Source organism: Talpa europaea (genome assembly GCF_964194135.1).
Source record: "Talpa europaea genome assembly, chromosome: 4".
NCBI classification, from domain to species: domain Eukaryota; kingdom Metazoa; phylum Chordata; class Mammalia; order Eulipotyphla; family Talpidae; genus Talpa; species Talpa europaea.
This window is the reverse complement of record NC_140070.1, coordinates 94,899,745-94,925,744: the sequence shown is the minus strand read 5'-3', so window position 1 is coordinate 94,925,744 and position 26,000 is coordinate 94,899,745. Positions and strand designations below refer to the sequence as shown.

The window sequence follows — 26,000 nt, the reverse complement described above, 5'->3', positions numbered from 1 at the left end:
TTGGGTGTATTTGTTTTTTGTTTTTTTTTTTTAAAGATTTATTTATTTATTTATACAAGAACTGGGTACAGTCAGAAGCGCGGGAGGGTGAGAGAATTCACCAGAGCCAGAGTGGGGAGCAGAGCAGGCAGAAGGACCGAAGTACACTGCTGAGGGGAGCAGCGGGTGGCAGGAGAGGTCTGCATGCCATGTGGGACCCTCCTCCGGAGGCCAGGGAGCAGCCGGGGATTGAACTGGCACTGCAGAGGCTGTGGGCAGCTTCACAACCCAGCGCTCAATCGCTGCGCCATCAGGGAGGCCCTATTTGTTTTAATTATAGTTTCCTTTGCTGTGGGGAAGCATTTCAGTTCAATGTAATTCCATTTGTCTATTTTTGCTTTTGTTTCCCTTGCTTTGGTGGTGGGTGTATTGGTATAACACACACCTGAAGAGGTGTGAATAAATAAATCTAAATCACACAGTGCTGTAAACCAACATTACCTCAATAAAATATATGTATATATAATAGATACTCTCAAACAAAAAAATAAATAAATAAAAGGTGTTATACAGTCAATAAACCATAAGAGGGTTTTGTTTTGTTGTATTCATTTTAAAAAAGATATTGCCATAGATTACTTTTCATAAATAAATGTTTTTTCACATGTACTTATATTGATTACAATATTTTCCCAAGTATATGACAGAAATTAAATAGCTCCATTAACACAATTGCATTTGAATTAAACACTCAGTCTTTCGAAGCAAGTGTGGTGAATGGTGTCACATTGTCCAGTGAACTATTCTCTCCATATCACTCCATGAAAGTGGAGATAAATTCAGGAATAAGGTACAAAAAGCAATAAAAAACCAAGACAAAGGTTCTCCACCCAAAATAGGAACATCCAAGACCCTAGCCCTTAGTCACCATCAGTATGATGTCAATGCAAACCATATGGGTTAAGAAAAAAATATCTCTTTATTCACAATACCTGTGCTCCATAAATGAGATTCTGAGTTTACGTCTCTGCAATTTTTGAGCTCCTTTCTAGGTGAAGGATCTGTGCTTTAAATAGAACTGGTGTCTTTAAGACTGGTGTTGATTAAGTTATTGGATATACAACACTATTTACAGTAGCTAAGCTATGGAAACAACCGAAATGCCCAAAAATAGATGACTGGATCAAGAAGAGGTGGTACATAACACAATGGAATATTACTCAACAATCAAAAAAGATAAACACATGCAGTTTGCAGAAACATGGATGAAGCTTGAAGGGATCATGCTCAGCGAAATAAGCCAGAAAGAAAAAGACAAATACTGGATGGTCTCACTCATAGCAGTGATCTAGAAAACCTAAATAAGGGACAGAAAAAGACTAATCGATACAAAGTAAAAATCAAAATCAACAAGCAACTATAAACTAGAGACACACTAGGGGGGGAGGGACAGGGAGAGGAAGGATTAGAGTCAAAATAAGGGGGGTGCAATTGTATGGGGAATATAACCAAAATGAAAATGCACACATTGTGCAAAAATGAAAAATGATGTAAGAATTATAGGGAAAAAAAAGTTATTGGCTATAAAGCCTCACTCCCAGCGGCAGTATTTGTATCCCCACTCTTGCCATGGCCCCAAAGTATGCAAAGTAAACTTCCTGCCCCTTGGCCATGACCTCAACAACTATATTACTTGCCTTGACTAATGGATTAGGACTCAAGCAATGGTGTGCCAGTTCCAAGTTCACAGATTAAGAGAAACCAAGTGTTTTTGATCCCCTATTCTTTGCACCTGCCACTTCCATGGCTCACCCACTAGCTCAATGAAGAAAAGAGCCAGAAGAGTACGCCTGACCCCATCTGGGGAAGAACCAAGCTCAGAAGGACATACTGCTTGAAGCAGAGCCACCCAGCCAAGCCCAAAGTGGATCAGACATAGCCAAGATGAACTGTGAATACAATGGAAAACATGGAAAATAAATGATTGTTGGAAGTTTCTGAGTTCAGAGGCAGCTTGTTTTACACCACTAGATAATATCACAAAGACCCAGGATATAAACCAGCAGCAACAATGATCCTGATCAGTTATTTATTCATAAGAAAGTCATAGTAAAACCTTGAATACCCACCACAGAACAGTTCATCGCTTTCATCAAAGCAGTCATTTACACCATCACACCGCTGGGCTTGAGGCACACACAATCCAGAGGAGCATCTAAAAGTTCCAATGGGGCAGGCTAAAGACAATAAAAAATAGAAAATCGTGTGTGGGTTCCTAAACGTTAGTAGACCACACTAACAATGAAATGTAAAGTGTTAAGCTGTTAAGGAGTTGGCAGTGTAACAATAGCATGCTTTAGATGGTAACTAAAAGTCCAAATTACTGAACTAAGAACAAAGAAAGCAAACTCATCTACCAGGAGATCTGAGTCACCACTGCATCTGGATTGCATGTACAGTCAAACTTCTACTATCTACATCCTTGACTCAGCTCTTTGGTTTTATCATAAACTGGAAGAAAGGGAAAGCTGGAAGTTACTTTAGAGAATGTGGCACCCTTAGTGTGCAGTCTTTAGACTCCCCAAGGAATTAAAAATGGACTTTCCTGTCTGAGTCCTCTACGGCGGGATGCATTATTCTGAAAGAGTCAGTGCCTTTAATTACAGAGAGATTTCTGACTGTCCTCAAAACTCAGAATTCCTATCCCCTACCTTCCAATCTATTTCAGCCAGTCTATTCATCAAAGATCCATTCCCTTGCCCGGCCAGGCCTCAGTAATCCTGGACTTGGAGCTAAATAAGGTTTGTAGCTATACAGAAATAATAGATCCTTTATCCTGTTACAGTTTAATGTTTGTGTTTCCCCTAAATCCCTATGTTGAAATTGCAATGCCCATTGCAATGGTATTACGAGGTGGAGCTTTGGGGAGGTAGAGTCACAAGGGTGGAGTCCACTTGAATAAGATGAATGCCTGCAAGAAACCCTTGGGAGTTCCCTCTCTCTTTCTACCTTGTGAGACTACAAGTCCACAAATCGAAGAGGGGCCCCACTCAAACATGCTGGCACCCTGATCTAAAGTTTCCAGACTCTGAAACTGTGCAAAATTTCTGTTTTTTTAAGCTACCCAGTTTGTGCTATTTTGTTCTAGCAGTCCAAACAAACTAAGTCACTTGTACAACAGGATAGAGAAGGCTGCATGGTCAGGTCAACACTGTATCACTGGAACACAACATAGAGGGTGAATTCCTAGAAAATCTTCATAGCTTGAACAAACAATGAAAAATAAGACAGCTTACTATTTACCAGAGTCCTTGCTGGAAATTATAGTATTTTGACGTTTAGGAGTATATTATTCTGAATCCAGCAGCAGCTACACTGCAGGAGTAGCAAAGAAGGACATGGTCTAAAGAAGCATTCTCTCAAGTCTTATCTTTATGGACTCCTAAGTGACTAGCCCTTACTTTTTCCCCTTTTAAAAATGGTTGAGAATTTCCTGAGCAAGTCAGTATCTACTCTCTCCAGCACTAATGACTTTCCTATACATAGCCTTTTCTACTGACTGCTTCCTGGCCACAGGTCTGACAGTTCTCAGTGGGAAATTCTCCTTTTGGGCTGATAATTGACTCTCTTTGATCAACCAGCTCTCTCTATACATCACAGGCCAAAAGGAGTCACAGCTGTTGGTGTCCGATCCACTAAATGTTGGTTATAAACATCACATTTATAAAGAATTATGATAAGAACAAAAAAAAAGGGCTTCCCTGGTGGCACAAGGAATTAAGAAGCAACCTATGAAGCAGTCCGCAGCCATTGCAGCACGAGTTTGATCCCAGGCCAGCTAGGGAGCATCCCATATGGCGCAGCAGACCTCTCCTAACTCGCCCACTGCTCCCCTCAGCAGTGTATTTCAGTTGATCTGTCTGTTCTGTTCCCCACTCTGTCTCTGCTAAATCCTCACCCCCCATACCTCTGGTCTGTACCCCAGTTCTTGTATGCATAAATAAATAAATCTTTAAAAAAAGAACAAATAAAAAATGGTCTTATAGATAAACAATAATGTGAGAAAATATTCTTCAATACAAGTTAATGATAACAAACAGCTCTATTATTTCTTTTCTAATTTAAATATAGCAATATATTTTTAAATATATTTATAGTGCAATATACAATATATATACTTATATACTGCTATATTAAAATATAGCAGTAATATCTCCCCAAAGCGTCACCTCCTAACATTCATATTATTATATATTGTTTATATTATGTATTTATACTTTTGTTATTAAAAACAATTAAAAAATAGTAAAGATAAAACATTTTTCCTTCCTTTTAAGTCTCGAAGTTTAGAGTTATAAAGGATTAGCCTCCCTTTAACCATTTTTCAGTTTTTCTAAGGAGCTGACCCCATTCTTACGTTGACTGATGTTGTAACTGCCATATTCCACCAGAAGTGGTTTGTCTGAAAGCCTTGAACTGCACTGAAACTGAATGTGGACCACAGGGCTGGGCACTCGGAAAATCGTCTGGTGATCCATGTAAGAGCCGCAGTACCTGAGGGGACAGAGTTGGGACACATGGCTTGAAGGCCTGTCTAGGTCATTCCTGCTGATGTTGAAGTCACTAATACTATGGTCTTTGGGTTTCAAAAGCACAGATGCTTGTGATGGAGCTAACAGTGGCATCCATTTCATGCATTCTGTGCTAAATGACTATGAATAATTTCCAAGCCTTGATTGATTTTCTCCTCTCCTAACAACAGCAGCACTATCCGCTCTGCTATTCCTCATCTTTCTCAGCAACATTTCTAACCAGAAGAGCTAGGGTTTACTTCTCCTAATCTCTTCTCTTTTTTCAGTGTAAATAATCAGGTAACAATTGCCTGCTTTTGCCCACATGTCTCTCATAGAGAAGAGTGGAATCCATGAGCTCATGTAGAAATTATGCATGCAAAAAAATCCTAGCATACTTCATGCTGAAGACAACAAAATGATTTCATTCTAAACTGAAATCTGATGTTTATTTCTGAGCTTGTCTTTAACAAAAAGTAATGTCTACCTGCAATATTTACCTACTTTGATTTTTCATGCTTTCATAACTTAGACAAAATGTCTCTCCTGTCAGTAATTCTTATATGAGCACTGTGGTTAGTGGAACATGAGATACTATTACACAGGGTCCTGACAAGTGAGGCCTCTGCTTGTGTGGCAAGACTCTCCCAGAGTGAAACCTGCAAGGTTTCCAGGGAACAGCAGACACAAGTCTTGAGGGGGGAGGTCCTCCACTGGAATATGTGAATGCCAATCAGTCCAAGACCCCAAAGTACTTGGGGACCACAAACCTTCAATGCATCAGACACCAGTATTCTGTGGGAGGAGCACAGAGGTAACCTGTGATTTTAAAGTTCAAAGAAAGGAGGCATTCATATACATTCTGGAATAATCTTTTTAATTGGCTGAAGTTCAGGACCTGATAGGCCAATTCCTGGAATACAAGGAAGAGAACAGAGCTGCCTGTAGCCACCTGACAAGAGGGAGCCAGGATGAGAAAGGCATCTGAAAACTGAGTGAAGCTTCTGCGGCCAGAGCCGCATCAGAATGCTGTGTTCTAAAAACATGGTTATTGTTACCTGGTCTCAGAGTGATTTCATTCTTGTTCTCCATTCACATCAACTAGAATTTTCCTGTGAAGATGAGTCTCCCTCAGATATTGAGGAGGAATCCAGAGGAAAGAATTTAGAGGGGAACAGCAGGCAATGAGTCATGATGGTGGTTTATGGAACAAAAAATTAAAAAAAAAAAAAAACATTGGAGAAACCCAACAGATTTTGGTTCACAGGGGCAGACCCCTGCAGGTAAGGAAACAGACGAAGTTTGTGGAGCAATTTGTTAAAGTTCAAATAGCCAGTAAGTACAAGCAGGCTCTGGACACAGTCTGCCTGATACTATATGTCTGCACTTTCTAGTGCAATCTGTACTCTGCTAACGGTTTGTGGGAAGGCTATTTGTTCCTTAGGGTTGACATGCAGCACTCTAGTTGTGCTGGGCATATATAAGCACCTCCCTGTTCTCTGAACTCAAGATCACAAGGCTTCCCAGTTATAGACCCAAAACCTTTAGGCTAACTTCTCAGCAAGGTGTCAAAAACTAGTTTAATTAAAGACTTTCCATTTTAAATGAAAAAGACTGATATGGGAAGGGCCGGAATTGTAACTCCACAGGGAACAAGAAGCATCCAAAGTATCTGATAGGATTTCAGCCAGTCCACAAGACAAAGTAAAGAACTGGACCTTCAGGAAAAGTATTTAGGGCAGAGAGCTTTCCTGGCATTACTTGAGAGGAGGCCCTGGCTTACTTCAGCATCACTATGTGGTGGGTGGTGGGGTTGTTACTTAAGGAAAAAGTAGCATTCCATTTTCAAAGCACAGCTGTACCTTACCTTTATAAAACAATAGTAAAGATTTGTTTTCCAGGCCTTTAATTAAATATCAAAATTCAGCTTTCCTAAAGCCTTGGGGCATATTCAGTAGCATTTATCTATCCAATTTTATTTCCAAAGCAATCTTATTAATCACAATAATAGCTAATATTTTTTGGTGTGTGGTATGCATTATTTCATTGAATGCTTACCCAAAACCCACCATATTAAGTAGGAATACCTCATTTCACAGACTAAAAATCACAAAGGTTAAACAAGTTGTCCTAGTTAATGTAGTCACTAAAGAATAAGGCTACAATTTGAACCCAAGTCTTCTACTTCCTGAATAACAGACTCTTGGTTCAAAAATATTCCCAAAAGGAGTATAAGTCACATCCTAATAACAGATCAAAAAATGCCTTTAAATCAGATAGGTCCTGTTCTACAGAAGACAGAACCAAACACTGTTTAGCAAGTAATCTGAATCCAAAGGAGATGAAAGATTGTTCAGGAAAATCTTTTACAAAGATGGACTAACAATGAGCAAGAAATTAGCAAATAACTCCCTTAGGCTAACTTCACAAAGATTCTTATCTCAAAGTAAACAAAGAAGCAAGTCTGCTACTAAAACAGGCATCTTCTATACTTTTAATGTGAAACCTATTAGAATTTCAGATACAAATAAATAATATCAACAAGTAAAGGACAAATTAAGGGTGAGAGCAAGGACCTCCTAAGCTGGCAGAGGAAGCCCAAGCATCTAGATGTCTCTCAGCCTCTTTCTGATAAACCTCAACTCATGTCTGGCCTCAGCATACAGCCAAGCCAACTGGACCTCTCCTACTGCACAGATCTGGCAAATGTTTCTAATGTTTATACCACCAAACTCCTATGTATGATTTTCCTTGATGACTCTGTAGTTTGAAAGACTATCTGCCAGACTATTGAAAAGTATAGAGCATGCACACCAGAACCCCAAAGCATAGAGCATTGGTGGGCAGGGAGTTGGAAAGTGAAAATTCCTGGGACAACAAATTCAAGACTTTGAACCTCTGGGCAAGACCATCCATCAAATTTCTAATATATGGAAACCACTTACATGTGTTCATTAATTTCCCACCATCCATGGTCACAGCTTTTCACACTCTTCTTGGCTATTGAATAATTATGGAATTTCAGTGCCACACCAAGAATTGACAGGGGAGTCTGTGGAAAACGTAAGTCAGAAACATGCTTACTTGAAGAATATGTTTCAGACGAAGATTTCCTTACCGAAACTCATTCCCTTGGCTTGATGCTTGGTTAGTGAGAAAGGGATCTAATAATCTCATTTATACTCTGACTACACTTGATCACAGCAAAGTTAGGGGATTTTCATTTTAAGTTTTATGGCATTTATGGGGTCAATTTTATGTTATGTCAAAAGAATTCCAAACACTTGATAAAGAATGGGAATGGGCCTTTCTTTTTCTGGATATTCTTAAAAAGAGAAATCTACATTTTGGAGAGAAAGAAGAGACAGGTTTGATGTCTTTCTGACTTCCATCCTCAACCCTCCTCTCCTCTTCACTTTCTCTCCCTTTCTGTCCAACACTTAGAGTGGCTAGTCACCCAGGCCTCTGAGATTCTGCTGCATAGAGGCCTTAAGGGTCTAGCAGTGAGCATAAGTCCATCACCTTTACATTTTAATAATTTTGAAGTGTTTGCAATGACAATAAAAGATCACTTAAAATACATGCTACAGGACATTGACACCATTACAGACTTGGCTGTAATAAAACTGTTAAAATATCTAACTCTGTGTGTCCCAACCATCTATGATGCAGCCAGCACACTCCTGCCTCAGGACCTTTGCCTTAGCTGCTGCCTTTGCCAGCAACACCCTTATCCTAGGTATGTGCCAGTTAGTGCCTCATCTCTCAGATTTCTGTGCAACATCCCCATACATTGAGACTTTCCCTGTGGTTCAATTTAAGGTGATAAATCCCTGACTTTCTGCTCTTCACTCCCTACAACCCACTCAGCTACAGAGTCCCCTTCCCTCTTGATTCTTCTGCATAGCATTGTATCACCATGGAACTTACTGTCTACCTTTTATTTCTTTGTCTGTCACATGTCTTTCCCTACTGTCCAGTAAGTTCCTTGAGATTTGTGTGTGTGTGTGTGTGTGTGTGTGTGTGGTGTCTTATAGATCCCAGTATCTACAATGCAGCCAGGCATATAACAGACATTCAATAATAACATACTAAAATGTTGAATGAACAAAAATTATATACTACTTGCCTCTTATAGTTAATTTTCATGCCACACAATAATGATATACACATATATGAGAGGTAATGAGCTATGTAGCTATATATGTTATCTATTTTATATTCCACTATATTATAGATAATTATACAGATATACTGAAGTAACAAAGTGAAAACTTGTCCGCTCTCTCTTCATGTAGTTACCATTAGAGGAAAAAAATAATACTTTACAGACTAAGATTTTAAAAAAGAAGAAAAGCAGGAATTTTATGTCTAGCACTAGAGGGAGAGGTATATATTTCATATAAATTTACTCTGGCTTACTTGTACAGAATATATATTGCCTAATCCAATTTATTATTTTGTATTATTCCTATTTAATGTTGATAGTCACCAAAAATTAATAAATGAGCTTCATCATAATAAAATAGACTGTTTGATTCCATAAGTTTGCCTTTGCATTTTAAAAATACAAACAAAATAATAAATTAGAAAAATAAGCCCAGTCTGCAAATAAGCAGTACAAGTTGAGATTACAGAGAATTTTTATGTTCCAGATAATGCATTTCAATAATGTTTAAATACTACCTCAAAATAATATTTTTATAATTTAAAAAAGAACTAATTAAAATTCAAAAATAAATTGCCACTAAAAATAGAATAACAATATTTTTCTAAGATATAGTGGTGAAACTAGGTTACCTGAAATTTCCAGGTACACATGCACTTTGGAGGATAGTAGCTTGGATAATATGGACTTGAAATTTTCCCCTCAAAGCCGGTAGTTTCTTTGACCAGCACTGTGTTTTCACACTCTGAAAAAAAATACCCAATAACACACAATGATTCTCGGTTGTGAGATTATGGGAAACATGCTACATATATTTCTTTAAATACAAAATGCACATTTTCCAGATCAACAAGCTTATATATATTTTAATTTATTTTTTTAAAGAAAGAAGTAGTTTCCTGCAAGTAGTATCCTGCTAACATACTTGTTTAAATTCTATAATTATTTTCAAATCAAATTTTTTGGCCATATGATGCTATTACTCACTATAAAAATGTAACTAAAATATTTTTAAAAGCTTTCAAGTTATTTTTTTTCAATTGAGTATAGATTTGTTGCTGCAGAAATATATCCAATTTACATAACATTTTGTTCCTTTTAAATAAAACCATCTAAATGTCAATTCTATTGATGTGCTCCTCCTTCTGTTACAACGTAAGTTCCTGGAGAGTAGTGATTTTTGTCTATTTTATTTATTTATTGCTTTTCCCTTTAGATCTAGAATTATTCCTGGAATATAATAGATTATCAATAAATATTTGTTGAATGAATAGACAAATTTCACTGCACTACTTCTGAGGTAGTCATATTTTTAACCTTTGGAGTCAATCACATCTCAAATGTTAGCTCAGTTGTGTTCAATAAATCAATTTTACATTTTGTTTTATAAAACTTGAAGGAGAAAAATCTATCAAAGTAAGTTATTGTCCTAATATGTAGAACTTAGAGCTACCACCATCTGTTTAAGCCAAGTCCTCCTCCCTCCCAACCGTATCTCCCATTCTGATCCCTTTGGCTTTGTTGAGACTGATTAAGAAGTTACCAGACACAGCCTGTACCATCTGCCCAGTTGCCAGGCAACAGATATTACAAAAGACTAGAGTTTTAGTGAAGGCTCATTTTGTTTTGCTGCACTCCATCCATCCAAGTCAAAAGAGAAGAACGAAGGGAGGTTGCTCTTTGCTCACTGTCTACAATAGAAAAATCCTTTAAATCCTCTCAGTTTTGCTTTACAGGCAAATTCTAGGATAGCATACACATGCAATAACTCTAAGTTAAAATTCACCAAAAAACATCTAGCAAGCTAGTTAGTGAGCCATTTCTCTCCACTCCAAACCCACCCTACTCTGTTCTGGAATGCTAGGGCTGGGACTCTGCAAACACTTTCCCTCCTATACCACTTGGCTTCCTGACAAGACATGCCAGTAGAGGGCATTAAAGTCAGGCTAGAGGGCTGGAGGAGGGAAAAAGCCACTTTCTGTCTCTCTCCTCTTTCTGAGAGTGTCACCTTGGGAGGCGTCTTAACCCCTGAAGTGACACTTCCTTTCTAGAGCAGAGTTGTAGCATTTCCCTTCAATTTCTACTTTATCGAATCTTCCTCAAAGATACCGCCCTCAGCAGTCTGGCATCCCCTCTTCAAATATCTGGGTCCCAAGTCCTTAGCAGCTCCCTCTGAACTCAGAGACACCAACACCAGCTGAACACAACCCCTTCTCAGAGGTCTGAGCTTCAGTCCTCAAACCCCCACTCCAAGCTCTAAAATTTAATTATTCTAGCACATTCCTTTGTTGCCCCAGACCTACAGGTGCTCCTATACATTCATGAAAACTTACAGCTTTCATTTTGCCTTTTGAGTTACCTAAATAACACCTTCATACTGAATTAACAGTTCTTTACATTAAATTCTGTTAGAAAATTATGATCTCTGTTTTGACTGGACTCTGAGCTAGGGTCTCTGAACCAATGCAATTTGTATGACCACACAGCCTCAGGAGAAATCAGATTGCAGCATCAGAATAAATATTTGTAGAAGTAACATTTTTTCCAGTTGGGGATAACTTACTTTGTTCTGGGATGACCTCAAAATATGCCCGGATTCCCAATAGCCTCCGTGTCTGCAGAGACTTAAATGTCACCAACATGAGATTATTGGTGGAAACAAATGACATCAATGTTCTGGTGGGTTCACAAATTCTGAAACCACATAACAAAATAAAAATACATATCTAACAGGTAATTGAGGAATGCATTTCTTCCACCACTAATTCCACACATTTCCCAGACCATCCACAAAGTCCCCGTGGTTCAGACTGCCAGCCAGGACTTCACAATCGGTGACCACAGAACACTATAGATGGAGGGATGCTGATAAAGGTACAGAAATTTTTGTGCAGTAGCCATCTAGGAATTCTCCTGCATGGCCATCACTGGGCCCTGCTTGAGAGTACACAAGATATAAAGTTATAGGTTCAGCTCTAAGGAAAACTGGGCTCAAAATACAGCTCCACCGATTAACTGGCTGGCAGAATCTGGGCAATGAAATCACTAAATCTTCATACACATCAGTTTCCTGACTATGAAATGGCAGTAATAATAAGTATATTCCTCATAACATTGTGGTGAGGGTTAAATAAGACAGTTAAATATATTTGGAAGGATGAAGAGGAACCAATATCAATAATTGAGGAAAAGAAGTGAGTGACAAACTTACTTTTCACTGCATGGCCTTATATTATTTATGAATTTTTAACATATGCATTGATGCCAAAATATAAATGCCTACATACCCAACAGCAATCCATACATACATAAGCACTATTAAGAACAATAACGTAATTCATGTACTTGTTCAGCACACTGGGTAACAGATAGTAAATTCTTCATGAAATCTAACTTGTTTTTATTTTTAGGTTATCACAATATTGAGCATTATAAGGTTATCAAAATATTAAGCACTCATAAAAATGACTACAAGTCAATAAAAAAATTAAGATATGTATATGAATATGTGAGTATAATTACAAACATTTGAATCCATCCGTAAGGATGGATGCAAAAATATAACAGACATTTGTTTTGGGTAATGGGATTGTGAAATAATTGTTAATGTTCTCTGACCTCATTTTCTAGGATGAACATTGCATTACCTTCATAATAAGGAATTATTTTTTAATTGTGTCACAAAAGCTATGTAATCAGCATAGACTATCTACTATATCGCACTCTATTACAACTATAGATGTTGGGCCTCCCTGGTGGTGCACGGGATTAAGTCTCAGCACTGTGAAGCTATCAGCAGCCACTGCAGCAAGAGTTCTATCCCTAGCGGGGGAGCTACCCACATGGCGCGCAGACCTCTCCTGTCTCACCCGCTGTTCCCCTCAGCAGTTTATTTCAGTCAATCCACCTGTGCTCCCCACTCTGGCTCTGGTGAATTCTCTCACCCTCCTGGACCTCTGGCCTACACCCAGCTCTATACAAATAAATACATAAAATAAATACTAAAAAAAACTATGGATATTATGGTGATGCAATAAAAGTAAAATTAAACCAAAAAACCCTTATATTCCAGAAATACTGACTGCAGATTCTGATGCACTGATTTTTAACTCTTTTCTGCTACCCATGAAAAGCAAGCACTGAGTCTGATAGACTCTGGCTGATATAATGGGTACTATATATGGCATGTATCAATCTTTGATCATATGCATGTACACAAAAATGGTTAAAACAAATCCAGAAGAACCAAACATTACAAAAGATTGTTGTAAAGATCTTTTCACTCCTCAACCAGCACGCCTGCATAAATACCTATATAAGACAGTGCTCCGGATGGGCAAGAGGGAGTCGTAAATAATCAAGGAGTCAGTGACACAGTTGTCAGCTTCAATCTGGATAGACTCGATGGAAAGACGGATCAGATAGCCCACGACAGCCACCAGCTTGAAGTGGCACATCAGCCTCCCTGAGGTTGCAGAGATCTCCAGAGGGTAGCGGAGAGAAGGTTGATCTGCATAGAAGTACTGAGAGCAGCCTCTGTCTGTGGAGACAGCACTTTTGTTCTAAGAATATGACTTCTCTAGAGATCGTTATAAGAGTAAAGAGCGGGCCTCCCTGGTGGCACAGCGAGTTGAGCACTGCACTGTGAAGATGTCCTCAGCCTCTGCAGTGTGGGTTCGATTACCAGCCGGCACCCACATGGTGCGGCAAACCTCTTGTGTCTCGCCCACTGCTCCCCTCAGCAGTGTCTTCAGTCCATCTGCCTGTTCTGCTCCCCGCTCTGTCTCTGGTGAATCCTCTCACCCTCCTGTGTCTCTGACCTGTACCCCAGTTCATGTATAAATAAATAAATCTTTAAAAATAAAATAAAAAAAAAAAGAGTAAAGAGCAAAAGAGGCATATGGAGGTCGCCAGCTGTCTTTACCAGCCAGGAGTCCATTTCCCTGGCAACAGCACCTATATTTTACTTTGAGAAACTGTCTCTACCCTTTCTATATGGTTTGGGTGGGGTTAAACTCACTACTAGGCTTAAGATCAAGCATAAGACCCCAATTGGCTGATAGGAGTCAAAGAAGCTGATTTAGGGAGGGCAAGTCATCAATGCAAGACAATGAGAGACAGATCCAGGACTTCTGTGGGAACTATTAGGAAATGTGTGTGGGGTTTATTCCAGTATGGTTTCTAAATTGATAAACGATAAGCTTTGATCTGCTGGTGACCATTAACACCACCATATTAGAAGGGCATTAGAAGTCTCAACAGAGGAAAGCAAAGATGCAGTGTGCTGATGATATTTCACTTTATAATCAAGTCCAACCATGCCTGAAGCCAGCACACTGCATGTAGTTATAGGAGTCCACCAAGTTTCTTTTGTGCTTAAGCCAGTTTGAGTATATTTTTGTCACTTGCAATTAAAGGATGTAGTGAAAAATATCATCATTTGAAAAGGAAAACTATAGCCGAAAAGGATACATAGTGAATTGGAATACCGGAGGGGGGAAATACACATGACATAATTTACCAGGTCCTATGGTTGAAGAATAGTCTGACCGAAGTCCAGCTGCAATGAAAACATACATTAAAAGAGAGTCTGTTAGTCCCAGCACTTAATTTTGTTGGAATTTTGCTTAGTAAAAACATATTCCTTCCAATAAAAGAAATCCAACATGTCTGGAATATGCTTTAAAATAATCCAGTGAGGACAAAAAGATTGTTTAAGTATTTAGAGCTCAAATAGAATAGCCATGAGTTAATAGTTACTGAAAAAAAAGGATATATGAGAGTTCATTATACTATTCTCTTTACTTATATATGCTTTAAATAATTTATAGTAACACTTTTAAAACACACTTAAAGGTTAAAAAACAAACCAAACATGATTGTAATTAGCCCTATATCCAAAATAGTATATGTAGTACAGAATTTTCCACTAGAGATTTTCATTCATTCATTTAATAAGTTCTTTGCAACAACCTACTATATGCCTAGCATATATAAAAAATTTAAATAAAAAGATAAAGCTATATAATTTTTGGCTTACACAATAAACCATTTTACTGTGAAATGAGATGAAATGTGCATTTTGACAGGACTGTGGAGTAGACTGGAGCATTAGGCAATACCAAATAACATGTGCAGTTGTCTGGACATCTAAATGAGATAAACCTCAGCAAAATTCTCTCTTCACTGGGTCTTTGCTCCTTGGAGCCTTCATTTGAAGAGGCATGAAGACAAATTAAATACAGGGAAGGGTGTACTTCAATAAATTCAATTTCATCTATATTGACCCCAATTCTATTGTTCAATCACCATATATGACATGTAGCAATTTCCTTTATTAATGTGCTCCACTCTTCAACTAATCCTGTGCCACTGAAATTGTGCAAGAGAATACTTCATCACAATATTGACTATGATGGTAGCATTATCAGCAGTGCTGCAGAAAGGAACACTAAAAGGAGAATGACCCAACAATCACCATTTAGTACCACAGAGTCCATGTCCACATCCAGGCCCTGCAAGGTCCCCACAGAGGTCCGGTTTATGATGCTTGTCTGGATGGAGTCCTTCAAGATGGCGGCCACACAGTCCTCACAGAAGATATGGCCCTTGGCATGTGGCATGACAAACACAATCCAAAAGTGGATAAGGAGTCCACCTTTGTTGTTGCTGCTATAGTGAAAAGAGAGAAATGTTCAAGGATACCTCTTAGGAGTAAACTTTCACAGGGAACCAGTGACCAGTTGGCAGACTCCAGAGAAGGCAAATAAGCACATCCTTCAACAGAACTTGATTTCCTTTGTTAGGAAGTCATAGCTCCAATTATGGGGGTTGGGAAGGAAAAGCATCATGGGTATGCCTTTGTAGGGTAAATGGTTTTTCAGGCTTTTCTGCCCTCCTACCTTTAGGATTGTCCTATCTAATGGGGGGGGGGTACCTGCAGTTGTTACATTGTTTCAAACTGTCTTATTTACTTCTGTGGGCCATGGGCGGATACTGGGATAGCCACCAAGAGAAGCAGAAGCAGAAGAGGTAGGAGAGAGAGAGGGAGAAGCCCAGAGTGAAGACTTGCCTACTGGCCTGCCCCCCGCCTGCTGTGTACCTGTTTGCCACACTACATGTAGAGCTTAATAAAAGCCTGAGAAAGCCACCAGGGCTCTAAGACTCTCCTTCATGCAGTCTACCAGATCATAGATAACCTGCTCAGTGCCCATCCTGCCCCTACAGCCTTCTTGTATTTGGTGCAAATCTACAACCATTACTGAATCTCTATGGAGAATCTATGGAAAATCTACTATTTCTATGGCCAATAATCAATATTCACAGTTCTAACAAATAACAGCAGTTGTAATTTTTGATACCTCACCATTCCAGGCATTGTGCAAAACCTGCTTTATCCCATTTCATTTAGTGAGGATAGTCATTATTGTGAATATTATTATTATTATTCCAGTTTTACAGATTAGGAATTTAATTCCAACTATGAGTCAAACAGCTAGTAAAAGCAGCAAATCCAGGAATCAAGCCCAATTTGGTTTTCAGTCTGACCCTGGAGTATTAGCTACTAACTGCACAAATATTGTCAGGTTTTATGAGAGGAACATAAGATGGTGCTGTGCAGTAAATAAGTTGGGAGCTGAAAGTAAACAAAACTTACTCTCAGACTCTTCAGCACCTTTAATATACTGAATGGATTATGGATCTCAACACATCTATTAGGGTTGAGGCAGAGTGGGATACAGTTCATGGTACACAATTTCCTTTATGGTTATTTAACAGTGAGATTTTTTTTTTCTCCCTCAGATCGCTAATGACCAATTTTTGGCTAAGCATGTTCTAAGAAATGCTGGTTTGTGTTTTACTTTTGCCCTCACGTAGCCTTTTTGTTTGGTGGTATTATTGCCAGGGCCCAGGATCCGGGTTACGGGGGAAGGGCAAGGTTTAGTAAATGAAGAGAAAAACTCAGTCTGGAAGCAGAACAAAGAGTTGGGTCTCTGCTTGTGCTAAAAGGGTATTGACTCACAAGTGCCCCCCAAAAGTTACTTCAGAATGGTGATATCTTAGCTCTTCTACAGCCTTCAGAGGCGTTTACAGCAGTGACTGTAGAAATCCCAAAGCAAGCAGCAATCATTACCTCACATCTGCAACAACAGACTGCTTGTAAAATTTGGAGAAGGCAGATGTTGTATAAACCAAGTTTACCTGAAAAAGAAGGATGTGTCAACAGTGGCTTCCTCTTGTGGTATCTGATGTGCAGTAGGTCTAAGTTAGCGAGGAGAAAAGCCAGGTTCAAACTAAAGACCGCTAACTCCAAATGCAGACACTATTTCTTGAATTCAAATAAATTCTGATTTCTATAGCAGTCAAACTCCTCTAAGCACATTTTCAAAGTGCTGGGTTGAATCTCCATTTTATGTCAATGCAGGTACTGAAAATGTATTATTCTTAGAGACACTTTCCTACAGTAGCCACTAGGTGGCAGATGTGCCCACAGCCAGGTCTACCATCCCCCATCACATCTCTCCTATCTCCAAGGAAGCACCCACCCCTTTCAAAACTCCGTAACTGGATCTCTAAAGAGAGCTATTTCAATCAGTTTACCTTCTCTGCCCTCGCTTAGCATTTCTAAAACCAAACGGACTCTGCTGCCAGTTTACCACCTCCTGTCTTCCCCTCCATACATAGTAGCAAAATCACCCACCTAATTGCATGGGAGAGGGAAAAAAAATTAGAAATAATATTGCATTAAAAAAATATAAGCTGTGGAGTTGCAGCACAGAACACTTTACCTAAACCTACTGAGCCTCCATTTTTGGTTTTTCTTTTCCTTCCTTTTTAAAAAAATTTGTGCTGGGATAATTTGAAGAATAATTGGTACATATTAAATGTAAAGAGATTAGCAACATACTAATAGACAGCAGGGCTTCAGTAAACAAGAGGCAATGCTCTCCTCTTGCCTTCCTGCTCTCTCCCTCTCACAGCCTCCCTCATTTGCCTGGCAGCCCGCCTGTCACTGCAGCAGAGTCCCTGCTGTGCCTGCCTGCCTCTCCACTCTGCACAAGGTGGCAGAGACCTTCTGGTTGGCCACATGTACCACGAGCCATGACTCTAGGCGTTTCTATTTGACCAGGTATACTTTTAGGAAATCACCTAGGGAAGTAATCAGAGAGACACACTCTGCATGTGGCAGTTTTACTGCAGCACTGTCTAAAGAGCTACATTTGAAAACAGCATTAATATCCAAGGAAAAGGGATTTGCCAACTTTTTAGCCATTAAAACTTGTGGTTTTCAATGCCATTTACTTGCATAGATACTTAAAACCTAATGTGAAGAGGAAATGATCTGATTGTAACTGTCAATATCCACTAGTAGCCCAATAATGTTCTATCTCCTGTGTCTAGGTGGTCGAGAATAAAAGAGGTTCTACCTCTGATGATATTAAAGATTGTTTTCTTTCTTTTTCATACTTTTCTGAATTTTATAAATTTTCACAATAAATATATATTAGTTCTATATGAGAAAGTTTTTTTTTTACAGTGAAGAAAAGTCAATGCATTAAGGTTGAATTAAATGTGTATAGATCACAGAATTAATCAGTATACATGTCAGTTCTGGAAGACATTTCACTTCCTTTATTTTACACCTATTTCAATACTTAATCACCTGTTTTAGATCCTTTATATTACAGATAAACATTCAGAGAATCATTTCTATTTGTTTTCAGCAGAGAAACACATAAATAAGAAATTCTGTCTGATAGCCAAGATGAGCTGAGTCCCAAGTTTCTTCTGACTGCTCCTCCATCCACCCTGCTCACCAGTGACACTTGTGACCTCTGAATCCTAACTACCCTTCACCCCCTGAAGCCACCCTCCACATCTGCTCACTTCCCCCATCACCTCACCACGCGCTGCACAGTCCGTGCCACTGACAGAAATTCCCTGGACTCCTTCTGTCGGTGTTCAGGAAGAAACTCAATGTTGGTGATACGAAACATTCCAACAAAGTAAAAGGCATCTCTGCTTTCTGTTTTACCTGGGAGATGGAGAGGAAACAGTTAGGAGGCTACTCCTCTGGTTCACAGCCTATGAAGCTCTGAATACAGTCGATAGCATCTCTTTCATCAGCAGCACATCATCTTGTCCCTTAGAATCCACTATTCTTTCTCTCAGGTTCTGGCAAATACTTAAAAACAGGATCAAAAAAGTGAAAGATAAACCTCTTTGATTTTCCACATATCATAGAGTCAGTCAGGAGCCAAAAAGAACATAAACAATTTTCATGGCTCCCAAGACTATGTAAGTAAGGTGATAAAAGCTTTACCTCCAGGCTCTGAGGTAAAGTGGGTACAGTGAAGGGCCCCATGCACCTTGGCTGAGTTCCCCCTTTATAAACATGTGGCTGGTGCTGAGGAAGCAGGCTGGTCCCCAGCCCTGGGAAGAGTACAAATTCATCCTGCTGATGAGCCAGAGTGTGGACCTCAGTCCAGCGTCAGGACACTACTGCTCAAATACTCTGCACAGTGAGAACTATGGGAGCTGATGTTAGGTCTGCCCAGAAACTTCTGACGAGACAGACAGAGAAACTGCTGGGTCCAGGTGCCTTTGGGCACCTGAGAATAGCACAGGGGAGATGAAGGAGTCTTTTTTACCTTTTCTTTTTGTTACCAAGGTCTTCATCCTGTGTGGCACCATCCCCTAGGCTCCTGGGAACCCTGGTACATTTATCTCCTGTAGCACCTGCCCCGCTGACTTGTAATTTCTGCCTCTCTGTCCTTCAAGACTGATAATGACTTCCTTTTGACCCTCAGCTCATCAATGTTTGTGGAAAGGAAGGAAGGGAAGAAGAAGGTATGGAAGAGAGAGAGAGAGAATAGTCTCTCCTAGCACAATGCCCAGCACATGGAATTGCTAAGTAAGTGGTGGCTGAATTAAAAAAGAAAGCACAACCTATGTGAATAACATAGGTTTTCTTTGTATGATGCATCCAGGTCACGTTAGCCCCAAGTAGTGGAGTGTGGCTGCGGAGTTACATCAAAGGGCAAGAGGCCTGAACTCCTGTCCTAGATTGTTCTTTCAAGTTCCATGGCTGTGGAATTGATCACATTGCTCCACATTGCTCGATATAAAACAGTTATTTTTGTTTCTGATTTTGCCAGGGTAGTGCTTCTTAGATTTTTGTTGTTAATCCAGACTTTATAAAGATTGAGTAAAAGCTTTGCCTTCTATGTAGAAGCTTGCACATTCTTCTCATATCAGTAAGTACTCAAGAGCCAGGATAACAACAATGCCAGGGAGACCCAGTTAGCCTTGAACCGGATTACATTTATCTAATTCTTTAGTTCAGCCTGACGTGAGCCCACTTGGCATCCAGATGAGCAGGCCACCTCCGTGCCCAAATTTCACATATCAGACCTAACCTCTATTATTTGTTGAAAAAAATCTTGTTTGTTCATGCCAGTTACCCTTTGCATCTTCCTGAAATTCCCTTCTGCTTCTACACAATTATGTGCGAAAACTTTACACAAAAATGCTAGGGTGATTCAAATTTATCAGTTAGGACTGGCAGAGAACGGATGGGAAGTCAGTCAGCTTGCTCTGGCTTGGGGATGTGTGTGTTGTTTGTCTTGAATCATCCTTGGGCATGACTTTCTGCACTAGTCTAGAAGTTCCTTGAGGACAGATTCTTTTCTTGTCTACTACTCTGTGCCCATGCCTGTCGCAGTGCCAGCAAATGAATTTTCATGAAACCTTCATGACAATCAGTTCATGAAACCTTTGGAGTTCATCCCTGGGCATGTTGGATTCCTCTCTTCTGTGATTATAAAGCAATTGCTTAAGAAAAAAAAATCATCTCACACTCCCTCTTCAGCACTGAACTGTGAGTTTTTTGAAAGAAGAAAATATATCCGTGAGCTTTTGGAAGAGAGTGATATATACTGATATGCTTGTCTTACATGATGCCACACAAATTGTGGGTGACTGATTTGAAGATATATAAGTGACCTGAACTGTTCAAGACATTATTCATTCATTCTTTGCCCATCAATCTTGCTTTCTAAACTAGTTGTAATACCCCTGAGAGCACACATAGCTTGCATCAAATATATTCACAAGTATAGGATGGGAAGTCCAGGATAAGTGAGTAAATGCTATAATTACTGAGTTGCATGGTAAGACACTTAGAAGAGAGCTTAATTATTACTCCAGCCAAAACCGATCCATCTAATGGATAACAACGTAACCAATCAGATCAATAAAAACAGAAGAGAAAGATGCCTGAGCAGAATGATGCTCTTGGGGCTGGAAATGTAAGGTTGCCTGGAAACAGGCGGTGGGTGGAATAAGGAAGTGAAGCAGCGTGGCATTGCATTCATTTTTTAAAAGCTGTAAGTGCACTGCATTTCTGAACTGCCAGAAGCTCCCTCAGCTCTTCTCAGCGTACCCCCATCTCTCATCCTCTTGTTGTTCTCCTTTGGGAGGAAAACAGTGGTGGTAAAAGAAGAAATAGAGAAAACAATTCTGGCTGGTTTCTCCTTAAAACACCAACAATTTTGGAAATGGCTACTCTCTAGGTGTCGCGTAAAATGGTTTGGTAAATGGTTTTCAGGCTTTTCTGCCCTCCCACCATTAGGATTGCCCTGCCTGATGGGGCACCTGCAGTTGTTACATTATTGCAAACTGTCTTATTTACTTCTGTGGGCCAGGGGAGCAGTATTGATACAGTCACCTAGCGGAGCAGAAGCAGGAGACAAGCAGGAGAGAGAAGGGGCGAAAGAAGCCAGAGAAGGGCGGTTGAGCACTGGGTTGCGAAGCTGCCCGCGGCCTCTGCAGCGCCGGGTCCCACATGCCGCGCAGACCTCTCCTGCTGCCCGCTGCTCCCCTCAGCAGTGTACTTAGGTCCTTCTGCCTGCTCTGCTCCCCGCTCTGGCTCTGGTGGATTCTCTTACCCTCCCGCTTCTGACTGTACCCAGTGCTTGTATAAACAAACAAACAAACAAACAAACAAACAAAAAGCCAGAGAAGCCCAGAGTGAAGACTTGCTGGGGCTTGGAGGCCTGCCAGCCTCCTGCCCTCCCTCCCTCCGCACCCCTGCTTGCCATGTAACTGGTTGCTGCTCTGTATGTAACAGCTCAATGAAAGCCTGAGAAACCCATCAAAGGCTCCAAGAATCTTTCCTCATTTACCCATCTGCCGGATCATAGAAAACGTGGTCAGTGCCTAGCCTGCCTCTACACTAGGAAATAGGAAAATTTTATCAGAAACACTCATGAGGCAAGCCTAAAACCAGAGGAAGACAGATTTTTCACTCACTGATGTAGAGCCACAGAAGTGTCCAGGCTATGACAGCTAGGATAAATAAAAATACCGTGAAGAGAACGATTTTGTTTTGGATATTCCAAAAAGGAGTTTTCTTCTTGCATTGTTTCTTGGGTCTGACTTTGCTGATGGGCCTTCGTGGTGGTCGCCTCCCTGGCAGCTTCCCTTGGGCACTGACCACCTGAACTGAAATGCTGGATATCTTAAAAAAAAAAAAAATGTATTAGCAATTACAAGTAGTCTAGAGATAAAATGGAACCATCCAGTCAGAGGAGCTTGGTGCCAAAAAATCTAAATACACCAAATTATTTACATAAGCATAATAAATTAACTTGCATTAAATCACACAGTTATGATCAGAAACACCAGGCACTGATAGAACACTAGTGCAATGGTTCCCAGGGTCTCGCTCCAAGTCTTTAATTCTGCTAAACTGATCCTGCAGAAGATAGACCTGAATCTATGTAGAGGAGCTGAGGATCAGGAGGTGGGGGATATACATAAGTCACTTCATGGATAGGCAGCTGTAGGAATTTGTTTTTGTAATGTTTGTATTACATAGCTTTTCTTCCACAACTAATTGCTCTAGGCTTAGATAGGATCCAAAGTAAGAATACAAGTGAGTTCTTTGCAGACACTACTGATTTCCTATTAATGGCTTCGTGACTGAGTGTAGGAAGAAAAAGTTATGGGTGATGTTCTGGTTTGGGCAGGATTGTAGGATAGGAATCAACGTGCTTATTTTACCACTGTTTTACATATGTGCACATTTAAGACTGCCAGTGAATTAATCACGAGTCAGTTTCTCAATCATAAATGAAAAATGTTTTATGGAGGTGGGTGTGGAGTGGTAACATGCATCTGCAGAGGTGTGAATAGCAGCCCTGAATCATACACGATGTTGTAAGCCAATGTTACCGCAATCAAAAAAAAAACCAATAAATAAATAAAATCAAAGAATGAGTGGGCTCCTATTAAATTATAAAATTATTGCTGTTAGTATAGTGATGTGCAAAGTGTTATATGTAAGAGGAAAAAATACATTATTTGTTTTTTTTCCCCTCCTCTACCCTCTGTCATTTGATGCTGTAAATTCATTAATAGTGCATGTGAGAGTTTAGCTTCTTTGAAGGAGAGATTTATACATGTCAGGTTAACTAAACTCCAGTGGTGACATTTAACCACACATTCTTTTAGAGGCAGCAGTCGAGAACACCAACTCCAAAGAAATAATCTCAAGTTCTTGTAAGAGTTTTATCATTTTCTGTTATTGTCCCTTACTCTTCCCTTCAGAGTACATGTTTTCCTGTCTTTAATCCTACCAGTTGGAGGGACAATATGTGGCTAAGTACATTCTGAATTATTCATGGCTATCTCATTCTTTTTGCCAAACACCCTTGTCAACCCCCCTTGTTAATCCCTGGAGTGAAATGTAGCATATTCCGTCCTGGTGAAATTGAACTAGACAAGACCTCATTTAATGGGGTATCCTACAGGACAGAAGATGGTGTTTCTAAAGAGAAAAACATTCTATTGTAGGATGAGTTGACCATGGTGTCAAACTACTTTAAATATTCCTGCAAAGAAGCAAAAGATGAAAACACACCTAAATGCTGGCTCATGTGGACTTGACAAGGGCTAGGTTGTGTCTTAACTGCGGAACACATTATAGGCAGCTCAGTTGGCACTGATTAAATTTTAAAATGGAATTTGTATAGAGATCAGTGCAATTTTCCTAGAGTTTTAGAAAAACAGCTTCAAATCAATTGCCAAGTACAGCACTTTAAAAAAACAAGGTCACATTTGTAAAATCCATTAAAGTATCATAGGAGGATAAAGCATTTTGTTATTGTTCTCCTTATTCTTATAAGGAAACATGGTCTTATTTTACTAACAAGGTCAACAATAAGTGGCATTCAAGTAAGAGAGAAGGCTTTCCACACTCTACTTACATCCACATCAGCAGGTTTGGGTGAAGCATCACTCTTTTCTTTGTCCATTTTTAGGTGTTTGTATGTGACCATACAGAGGTATCTCAGAGCCGGTTTTCAACTCCTTTCATTCTCGCTTGAGAAGAACTGGTTGCTGCCTTCAAGCTAGCTTTCAGAGGAAAGGCATCAATTTACATGCACCAGGTCCGGTTCAGAAACTGAAGCTGCCTCATGGCTATATTGTCTGAGTTAAAGGGATCTAGCGGTCAGCTTTGTAACCAAACTAACCGTTTCTAAATATAACTCTAGTATGAGCCAGGCCCCTCAGAGCCTATCCTCAAGGCCTGCTGCTTGCCTCACAAGGCCACAGTCCAACAATCTAAAAATATTTGGGGCCTTCTTGGTGGTGCAGGGGTTAAAGACAGCACTATGGGGCCTCCCTGGTGGCACAAGGGGTTAAGACACAGCACTATGAAGCTGTCCACAGCCCTGCAGCACGAGTTCAATCCCTGACCAGAGAGCTACCCACATGGCACAGCAGACCTCTCCTGACTCGCCCGCTGCTCCCCCTAGCAGTGTATTTCAGTAGATCTGCCTGTTCTGCTCCCCATTCTGTCTCTGGCGAATTCTCTCACCCCCCACACCTCTGGCTTGTACCCTAGTTCTTGTATGCATAAATAAATCTTAAAAAAACAATAAAGACAGCACTATCAAGCTATTGCCAGCTACTGTAACACAAGTTCGATCCCCCGCAAGGGAGCTAACCTATATGGTACGGCAGACCTCTCCTGACTCATCCACTGCTCCCCTCAGCAGTATATTTCATTAGATCTGCATGTTCTGCTCCCCACTCTCTCCGGTGAATCCTCTCATCCCCCATTACCCCCACCTCTGGCTTACGTCTCAGTTCTTATATGCAAAAATAAATATTTAAAACAAATAAAAATATTTACAGAATTTAACTTTTTTGCCTGCATCTAATAATCATTAAGAGTTTGAATTTAGCCCTTCAGTGCCACTTCTTAGAACTCTCCATGTCTTTTCCCTTGCTCGCATCACAAGCCCCCTCCTGAAACCTCGCTCTCTAAGAGAGTAGCTCAAGAGTGAGGCATTTTTCTCCCCTCCTTTTGCTGTCCTCAGTAAACCCTGGTACTTTCAAGTAAAACCCTGTTACCATCCTCCCCATTCTTCTCCACATCAATCTGAATCAGGCTCACGTTTGGGAAGAGAAGGCTAGTCCTGAGGCGCATGGTCAGAATTCCCTCTGCATCAAGGACATGGTTTCCACCTGAGCACAGCTTGAATCTATGACAGACTTGCTTCCTGAGGGTACCAGGTGGCAAGAGAAAGCTCATCAGTCACCCTGCAAAGGAAAAACCGCTCTCCAGATCTGAACACAAACTCACCTATAGTAAGAAAACCAGTGAAAAACTGCCTGGTGAAAGCATCAAAGATTAGCTGAATAAAGTCAGATTGACAAATTGTGTCATGTTGTACAAGTTGGCTTCACAGCTTTTGTTTATTCATAACTGATGAAATAACTAATGATGCTTTGTGTTTTCTAATTATAAGATTGGGAAATTTTAAAAAGAAGTCCTCTTTGGAAATGCAGATGGCCAACAGGCATATGGAAAAATGTTCAACATCACTTGTAATCAGGGAAATGCAAATCAAAACTACCATGAGATACCATCTTACACCAGTGAGAATGGCACATATTAAAAAAACTAGCAACAACAAATGTTGGCGAGGATGTGGAGAAAAAGGAACTCTTCCGCACTGTTGGTGGGAGTGCAAACTGGTCCAACCACTATGGAGAGCTGTGTGGAGATTTCTGGACCTACTAAACATAGAGCTTCCATATGATCCAGCAATTCCACTCCTAGGTATTTACCCAAAGGACACAGAAACATCAATTCCAAAGAGCACCTGCACCCCTTTGTTTATAGCAGCACTATTTACAATAGCTAAGCTTTGGAAACAGCCCAAATGCCCAAAAATAGATGACTGGATCAAGAAGATGTGGTACAT

The 26,000-nt window shown here is 40.0% G+C and overlaps 1 protein-coding gene across 2 annotated transcripts in view; it reads right to left on the bottom strand.

The window, feature by feature from the left end:
• The window catches only part of TMPRSS7 (transmembrane serine protease 7), a gene marked incomplete at both ends in the record, with an annotated part of 36,899 nt that extends 12,861 nt beyond the window's left edge, over nucleotides 1-24,038 (bottom strand). The window contains 12 exons of one of the 2 annotated variants that reach the window (XM_084231908.1): nucleotides 2,109-2,216; nucleotides 4,397-4,533; nucleotides 7,496-7,602; nucleotides 9,351-9,463; nucleotides 11,282-11,412; nucleotides 13,030-13,258; nucleotides 14,240-14,278; nucleotides 15,197-15,390; nucleotides 16,853-16,920; nucleotides 18,624-18,754; nucleotides 22,033-22,240; nucleotides 23,991-24,038. In XM_084231908.1, coding sequence (XP_084088034.1) covers nucleotides 2,109-2,216; nucleotides 4,397-4,533; nucleotides 7,496-7,602; nucleotides 9,351-9,463; nucleotides 11,282-11,412; nucleotides 13,030-13,258; nucleotides 14,240-14,278; nucleotides 15,197-15,390; nucleotides 16,853-16,920; nucleotides 18,624-18,754; nucleotides 22,033-22,240; nucleotides 23,991-24,038 — 1,513 coding nt within the window. Of the gene's footprint in view, nucleotides 1-2,108; nucleotides 2,217-4,396; nucleotides 4,534-7,495; nucleotides 7,603-9,350; nucleotides 9,464-11,281; nucleotides 11,413-13,029; nucleotides 13,259-14,239; nucleotides 14,279-15,196; nucleotides 15,391-16,852; nucleotides 16,921-18,623; nucleotides 18,755-22,032; nucleotides 22,241-23,990 lie in introns of those variants that run through there. The other variant, XM_084231909.1, reaches the window with a different exon arrangement.
• Between the last annotated feature and the right edge of the window lie 1,962 nt (nucleotides 24,039-26,000).